This window comes from Triticum urartu, chromosome 6A (assembly GCF_056163025.1).
Source record: "Triticum urartu cultivar PI428250 chromosome 6A, HENAU_Tu73, whole genome shotgun sequence".
In the NCBI taxonomy this organism is placed as follows: Eukaryota; Viridiplantae; Streptophyta; class Magnoliopsida; order Poales; family Poaceae; genus Triticum; species Triticum urartu.
In genome coordinates this window covers 361,627,495-361,635,143 of record NC_141878.1, presented here as the reverse complement: position 1 = coordinate 361,635,143, position 7,649 = coordinate 361,627,495, and the positions used below count along the sequence as shown (strand labels likewise).

Below are 7,649 nucleotides of genomic sequence, written 5' to 3'. Positions count from 1 at the left end.
GCGCTATTGTTTAACGCCCTTAGCTAGGCATAAAACACGAATAGATCTAAGTATTATCATCCTTGGCATGCAATCCACAAGTGGCCCTCATAATAGATTCATAAGGCAATTTAATTTTCTTTCTGGGAAGTGTCCCATGCCTTTCCTTAACGAAAATTAAAATCCAATGTTTCCTTCGTTCATATCAATAATTGCACCAATCGTTCTAAGGGAAGATCTACCAAGAATGACAGGACATGTAGGATTGCAATCTATATCAAGAACAATGAAATCTATGGGCACATAATTCCTATTTGCAACAATAAGAACGTCATTAATCCTTCCCATAGGTTTCTTAATAGTGGAATCCGCAATATGCAAATTTAAGTAACAATCATCAAATTCACGGAAACCTAACACATCACATAAAGTTTTGGGGATCGTGGAAACACTAGCACCCAAATCACACAAATCATGGCACTCATAATCTTTAATATGAACCTTAATAGTAGGTTCCCACTCATCATAAAGTTTTCTAGGGATAGAAACTTCCAATTCAAGCTTTTCTTCAAAATATTGCATCATAGCATCAACGATATGTTTAATAAAAGCTTTGTTTTGATTATAAGCATGAGGAAAATTCAACATGGATTGCAACAAGGAAATACAATCTATTAAAGAACAACTGTCATAACTAAATTCCTTGAAATCCAAAAGAGTGGGTTCATTACTACCTAAAGTTTTGGCCTCTCCAATCCCACTTTTATCGATTTTTGCATCAAGATCTAAAAACTCTGAATCATAGGGACGCCATCTAACTAAAGTTGTGTCCGGGGGATGAACCCCAGGTAGGCAACGGAACCCGAATCCTTTTCAAAAACAATGGGGACAGCGACGCCCCTCAAACCAGCTCACGCCTAGCCAAGTCGCTCGACTCGGCCGAGCCCCTTGACCCGGCCAAATTCCACAACCCGGCCCCGATGGCCGCTGCAAGGCAGTCAAACCCGGCGCACCAAGACGTCTTCAACAAGCCAGCTTCCCTTTAGCGTGTTCTCTAACCCGGCCACAGGTCAGCTCCCGTCGCATCCTGGCCGTACGATGGGATGAGTCTTCAATCAAGAGATGAGCAAGGCAACAATGCCCCTCCCATACCTTTGATCAGCCGAGGCGTGGCAACAGTGCTTCACCTAACAGCTGACCAGGGCCGGCATGGCTACAATGTCCCCGTCCTCACTGCTAACGCCAGCAAGCGGCGACCTGATGGAGCAACACTATAGCAGACTCGACCCGGCCACTCCCTGACGATCGATAAGATGACAAACAGTGACCCTACACCCGGCGGGTCCCACGCCCGGAGAACCCGGCGAGCTCTGTCACCCGGCGGGTCCCAGCATCGGCTTCACGGAGGATGACAACCCGGCCCCACGGCCTTTTAACATTATCATTGTACCCCTGGGGGGTTGACCTATAAAACCCCCCGGGAAGCCTCCATTCACGGGGATGAAGAGATCCGATCAGTAGAGCACACACACACGGAGAGGGAGGAGCCTAAGCCTTAAGCCTTGGCCTGCCTTCCTTCCTCCCCGATACAGCTCAAGGAGCAACTCCGTACTATCACACATAAACCACACTCGACAGGACTAGGGGTATTATCTCTCCAGAGAGCCCTGAACCTGGGTATGTCTTGCGTCCCGCGCTCGCTCATGGCAACCTCGCCTCTGGAGCCCACCAGTTCCCTCGAGCCTCCTCCTCTCTTTATCCATCCCTTGGCATCTCCCGTGCGCCCACCACGACAGTTGGCGCCCACCGTGGGGCATCTCGAGGTCCTGGCCGGCAGCATGCTTTATATGGGGCTCCTCTCCGACTCCGACGAACCCGTCACACTGGCGGACGACGTCATCAATGCACTCGCCGCCTCTTCCGCCGCGCTGCGCATCTCCGATGCGCCTGCGGCCGATGAGTACCCCAGTGAGGTACTAGACTTTTTTGACTCCCCCCTTTCCCTCAGCGGCAATGCTCCCGCCGGGGCAATTGACCTTTGTGTGGAGGTCTTCGTCACCGACACCGACGCTTCTTTATCATCGAGTGCGGCGAGGAAGGCCGCCGAAGCCAAGGCCGCAGCGGAGTGGGCCGGCTCGCCCAACCCGCTACGCGCCATGATGCAGAGCCTTCGCGTCCCCATCGGCACCGACATCGACGCCTCCAACGTCCCCGAGGCCCGGACTCGGCTCGAGGAGGACCGCCAGCGCCTGCTGGAAATAACCGAGACGCTCGCCGCCATGCAGCGTTGCCTGGACTCTGCTCAACTGGAGCGCAATGCCGCCTACGGCTTCACACCTGACGCGCTCGAGCCAAGCCAGGTCGCCGACCTGCGGGCCCGGGGCGGCGCGATCGGATGTGCCTTCGGCGCCCTCCCGCCCGTCTACAAGACTCCCATGAAGAACATGCACGCCGCCCAGGCGGCTGCGGTCAGCCAGGATAAGCTCATGGGCAAGGAGCTGAAGGATCACCTCAAGCGGGTGAACGACCTCCTCGACCGGGCTAACGCACAACAGGACCGCCTTAACTAACTCGCCAAGCCGGCGGGATCTAGCTCCCTCCGCGACAATGGACCCGGCAATCATCAGAACATGATGTCTTCACCACCCGGCGAGGCGCACTCCGGTCGCACCCGGACCCGACGCAACCCCGCCCCAACGACTACTGGCGCCTTGGGCGACGAGCCGGCCTTGGAAGACCGATGCCGGCTTGATCCCCCTCTCCACGTCGCGGTCGCCGGCCGGCTAGGCCCCCGCGCCATTGACGACAACGACACCCCCCACCGCCTCGGCCGACTCGACCTCTTCAGGGAGCTAGAGGTGGGCGGTCCTGTCGGCCCGGCATGTTTCGGTCCTTGCATCCGGGAAGAGCCCTTAACCAAAGGGTTCACGCTCCCCCGCGACACCCCCAAGTACAACGGCACCGTGAAGCCAGAAGACTGGCTCACCGACTACACCACCGCCATCGGCATCGCTAGCGGCAACCACCGCCTCGCCGTGCGCTATGCGCCGCTCATGCTCTAGGGATCGGCCCACACATGGTTTAACAGCCTGCCGATGGGCAGCATCAATGTGTGGGTCGACTTCGAGCAAGCTTTCATGCGCAAATTCACTGGCACCTACAAACGACCCGACCGTCCCAGCCAGCTCACCATGTGCGTGCAGGGACCGACAGAAACGGCCGCGAGTACCTCGCACGCTGGACCAAGCTCCGAAACAGCTGCGAGGGCAGTCACGAAGTCCAAGCAATCCAGTACTTTATCAACGGGTGCCGGGATGGCACCCTTCTCAAGCATAAGCTCTTACGCTCTGAGCCGGTCACCATGGCCGTGCTCATGGTGACAGCGGACAAGTACGCCAACGCAGACTCCGCCATGAAGATCCAGGTGGCACTGGATGAAACCGGCAAAGCGAAGCCGATTCCCCCTTCGAAGCCGGCCGGCAAAGGAAGCTGGCAGCAGCACAACCAGCAGAACAACAAGCGCAAGGCCGACCAACCGGCCCAACGCTACGACAACCGGCACATTGCGGCCGCCGAGTAGGCGCCCGTGACCGACCCGGCCACTAAGCGCTGACAGACCGGCAAAACAGCATGGCAACCCGCCATGAGTTTCGAGGAGATGCTCGATGCTCCATGCAAGCACCACAGCAGCGCAAGACCGTCCACGCACATGCTTCAGCAGTGCGCCATCACCAAGCACATCATGAGGGGCGACGTCCCGCCTCCTCCGGCCCCGGCTCTAGGAGCGGGGCAGCCGCCTCCACCTCCTCCACCACCCCCGGCCAGCGGCGCGATGCGCGATGACGCCTACCCGGCCCAGGACGCGATGTATGTTGTCTTCATCAGCCTCGGCGATGACAAGCGCAGCGAGCGTCTGCTTCGGCAGGAGGTGAACGCCGTCATCCCGGCCAAGCCAGAGTACATGCATTGATCGGAGCGCCCGGTCACATGGACCTGGGAAGATCACCCAGCTGTCATGCCGAGTCCGTATGGCTACACCCTCGTCCTCTACCCCACCATCGTCACGCCTCGGTGCACCTGCAGGTTCTCCCGAGTCCTGATCGACAGTGGCAGCAGCATCAACATCCTCTAGCGTGACACCATGATGAAGCTCGGCCTTGAGGCCAAAGACCTGGAGGCGACCCGGGTGATGTTCCACGACATCGTCCCCGGCCTCTCCTGCTCTCCAATCGGCCAGATCCGGCTCGACGTCCTATTCTATGACAGCGACCATTTCGACGCAAGCTGCTCTGGTTCAAGGTGGTGAACCTGACCAGCGCATACCATGCGCTGCTAGGCCGGACCGCGCTCGCCAAATTCATGGAGGTCTCCCACTACACGTACCTGAAGATGAAGCTGTCGGGTCCGAAGGGCCTCATCACCATCACTGGCAACTACCGCAAGTCCCTGGAGTGCGCCCGGGACGGTGCCAAGCTGGCTGAGTCGTTGGTCGTAGCCGAGGAGCGGCGCCAGCTCGACCGGATCGTCGCCCTGGCCAGCAAGACATCGGCCGCACCGATCCCGGCCGAGGAGCTGACCGGCGAGGCCTTGTTCAAGCCCTCCAAGGAGACCAAGAAGGTGAGACTGAACCCGAAGGACCCCAGTTGCAGCAAGTACGTTGTCGTGGGCACCCGCATCGAAATAGGAAGGTGAGCTCGTCGACTTCCTTCGTGAGAATCAAGATATTTTCGCATGGACCCCAATGGACATGCCGGGTATCCCGAGGAAGTACGCCGAGCACAAACTCCACGTCCGCAAGGACGCCATGCCTGTCCGTCAACCCCTGTGACATTTAAGAACCATCGGTGAAGAGGTCGCCAAGCTTTTGGCGGCTGGCTTCATCATTGAAGTGTTTCACCCCGAGTGGTTGGCCAACCCAGTCCTCGTCCTGAAGAAGAACAAGACCCGGTGCATGTGTATCGATTAGACCAGCCTGAATAACGCCTGTCCCAAGGACCCGTTCGCCCTCCCGCGGATCGACCAATTCATCGACTCCACTACCGGGTGTGAGCTCTTGTCCTTCCTGGATGCTTACTCCGGCTATCATCAGATCAAGCTGGACCCGGCCGACGCCCTGAAGACGTCCTTCATCACGCCATTTGGGGCGTATTGCTACATCACCATGTCATTTGGCCTGAAGAACACCGGCACCACCTTCAAGCGCTGCATGCAAAAATGCCTGCTGCCGCAACTCGGCCGAAACATCCACGTCTATGTGGACGACAACATGGTGAAGACCAAGCAGCACCTCACGCTCCTCAACGACCTGAAGGAAACCTTCACCAACTTGCACGAATACAAGATCAAGCTCAACCCGGAGAAATGCGTTTTCGGCATCCCAGCCGGAAAGCTACTCGGCTTCCTCGTCTCAAAGCGCGGCATTGAGGCAAACCCGGAGAAAATCAAGGCCATCGAGTGCATGCGCAAGCCAGCTCGGTTGCGCGATGTCCAAAAGTTCATCGGCTACTTGGCCTTGGTCAGCTGGTTTCTCAGCTGGCTGGGCGAGAGGGCTTTGTCCCTGTATCAGCTGATGAAGAAGACGACGCCGTTCGAGTGGAACGACCAGGCGGATGAAGATTTCAGGGACCTCAAGCGCATGCTCTCCACCGTGCCTGTCCTGGCCACACCAGCCGAGAAGGAGCCGCTGCTGCTCTACATTGCCGCAACCTCGCGGTCGGTCAGTATGGTGTTTGTGGTCGAGCGACCAGAGAAGGGTCAGATCCAAGCTATCTAGCGTCCTATCTACTATCTGAGCAAGGTGCTCTCTGCCTCCAAGCAGAACTACCCGCACTACCAGAAGATGTGTTATGGCATGTCCTTCACCGCCAAGAAATTGAAGCAGTACTTCCAAGAGCACATTGTTAATGTGGTCAGTACGGTCCCCCTCGGCGAGATCATTGGGTGCCGAGACGCCTCTAGCCGGGTCGCCAAGTGGGCGCTCGAGCTAGCTTGCCACACAATCATCTACGAGCCTCACACTACGATCATGTCCCAAGCTCTGGCCGACTTCCTCGTCGACTGGACTGAGACCCAGTACCTGCTGCCGGCGCTGGATTCAACGCATTGGTGCATGCACTTCGACGGCTCGAAGATGCGTCTCGGCCTAGGGGCCACCATTGTGTTGTCTTCCCCAAAGGGCGACTGGCTCAAGTACGCGCTCCAGATCCACTTCACTGCCTCCAACAATGTTGCCGAGTATGAAGCCCATGTGCATAGCCTCTGGCTCGCCAAGGAACTCGGCATCCGGCGCATCCTGTGCTACGGTGACTCGAATTTGGTGGTGCAGCAGTGCTTAGACGAGTGGGATGCCCGTGACCCCAACATGGCGAGCTACCGCTTCCTCGTCTAGAAGCTGTCCGGATTCTTCGCAGGCTGCGAGTTCCTCCACGTCCTACGCACGGAAAATGATGCCGCCGTCACGCTCGCCAAGATCGCCTCATCACGGCAGTCCATTCCGTCCAGCGTCTCCCTCGAGCACCTGCGCAAGCCGTCTGTCAAACTATCTCCGGATTCCGAGTCCATCTACGCCCTAGACGACCCGGCTGCCCCTCAACCCAGCCCGGGGACTGCCGAACCCGGCCCGGGGGCTGCCGAACCCAACCCGGCCGCCGTCATGATCAACCCGGCCACCGCCGTCCCTGACCCGGGGGCTACCGACCCCGGCTCGGGGGATGCCACCCCGGAACCTGTCATGGTGGCCGTCTTCGCTGTAGTGACGGCTCCCTCATGGGCCCTGCCCATATCAGAGTTTTTGGAAAACGGGGTCCTCCCCATGGACGAGACTGAGGCCTGGTAAGTGCAGCGCCAGGCGTCCGCCTACAACATAATTGACAACGAGCTCATCAAGCACAGGCACAGCCCCACCGGCGTGTTCCAGCGCTGCGTCGAGCAAGACAGTGGCATTGAGATCCTCCTCGACATACACCAAGGCGAGTGCAGGCACCATGCCGCCTCGCGGTCCCTAGTGGCCAAGGCTTTCCGCCATGGTTTCTACTATCCCACGACCCTCCAAGACGCCGAGTCACTCGCCCTCAAGTGCGACGGATGTCAGTGCTTCAGCAAGCGTAGCCACCAGCCGACATCAGCACTCCGGACCATCCCGATCGCCTGGCCCTTCGCGGTCTAGGGACTCGACATGCTGGAGCCCTTCAAGACCGCTCGAGGCGGCATGACGCATTTGCTGGTGGCAGTGCACAAGTTCACCAAGGATCGAAGCAAGGCCAATCAAGAAACTGGACGGGCCAAGGGCCGTCTGATTCATCAAGGACATCGCGGTGCGCTACGGCATGCTGAACGGCATCATGACAGACAATGGCACTAACTTCACCAAAGGCGCGCTTGCGCAGTATTGATTCGTCTCCGGCATTCGCCTCGACCTGGCGTCTGTTGCACACCCGCAGTCCAACGGTCAGGTCAAGTGGGCCAATGGTCTCATCCTATCCGGCATCAAGCCACGGCTCGTCGAGCCACTCGTCCGCTCGCCCGGCAGCTGGCAGGACAAGTTGTCGACCGTCCTTTGGAGCCTCCATACCATGCCCAACCGGTCGACCGGGTTCACCCCGTTCTTCCTCATCTACGGACCCAAAGCCGTCATCCCAACCGATGTCGAGTTCGACTCGCCGTGTGTCGCG

At 58.1% G+C, this 7,649-nt stretch overlaps 2 protein-coding genes across 2 annotated transcripts; both read left to right on the top strand.

Annotated features, from left to right (window-relative positions):
• Positions 1-4,120: 4,120 nt before the first annotated feature.
• On the top strand, positions 4,121-4,671 carry LOC147965261 (uncharacterized). Its single transcript, XM_087530375.1, has 2 exons — positions 4,121-4,271; positions 4,316-4,671. The coding sequence occupies exons 1-2, from the start codon at positions 4,121-4,123 to the stop codon at positions 4,669-4,671; spliced, it is 507 nt and encodes a 168-aa protein (XP_087386501.1).
• A 1,159-nt stretch (positions 4,672-5,830) lies between these two features.
• On the top strand, positions 5,831-7,144 carry LOC147965260 (uncharacterized). Its single transcript, XM_087530374.1, has 3 exons — positions 5,831-6,329; positions 6,390-6,810; positions 6,871-7,144. Exons 1-3 carry the CDS (start codon positions 5,831-5,833, stop codon positions 7,142-7,144), a joined length of 1,194 nt encoding a protein of 397 aa, XP_087386500.1.
• Positions 7,145-7,649: the final 505 nt, after the last annotated feature.

What these genes read in the sequence shown, in the direction of transcription:
- LOC147965261 (XM_087530375.1), top strand. Translation starts at nt 4,121, where the DNA reads ATGATGAAGCTCGGCCTTGAGGCCAAAGACCTGGAGGCGACCCGGGTG. An exon ending in TTTCGACGCAAGCTGCTCTG is followed by an intron (nt 4,272 to 4,315) that starts GTTCAAGGTGGT and finishes ATGCGCTGCTAG; the next exon opens with GCCGGACCGCGCTCGCCAAA.
- LOC147965260 (XM_087530374.1), top strand. Translation starts at nt 5,831, where the DNA reads ATGTCCTTCACCGCCAAGAAATTGAAGCAGTACTTCCAAGAGCACATT. An exon ending in CTTAGACGAGTGGGATGCCC is followed by an intron (nt 6,330 to 6,389) that starts GTGACCCCAACA and finishes GATTCTTCGCAG; the next exon opens with GCTGCGAGTTCCTCCACGTC. An exon ending in ATGGACGAGACTGAGGCCTG is followed by an intron (nt 6,811 to 6,870) that starts GTAAGTGCAGCG and finishes CATCAAGCACAG; the next exon opens with GCACAGCCCCACCGGCGTGT.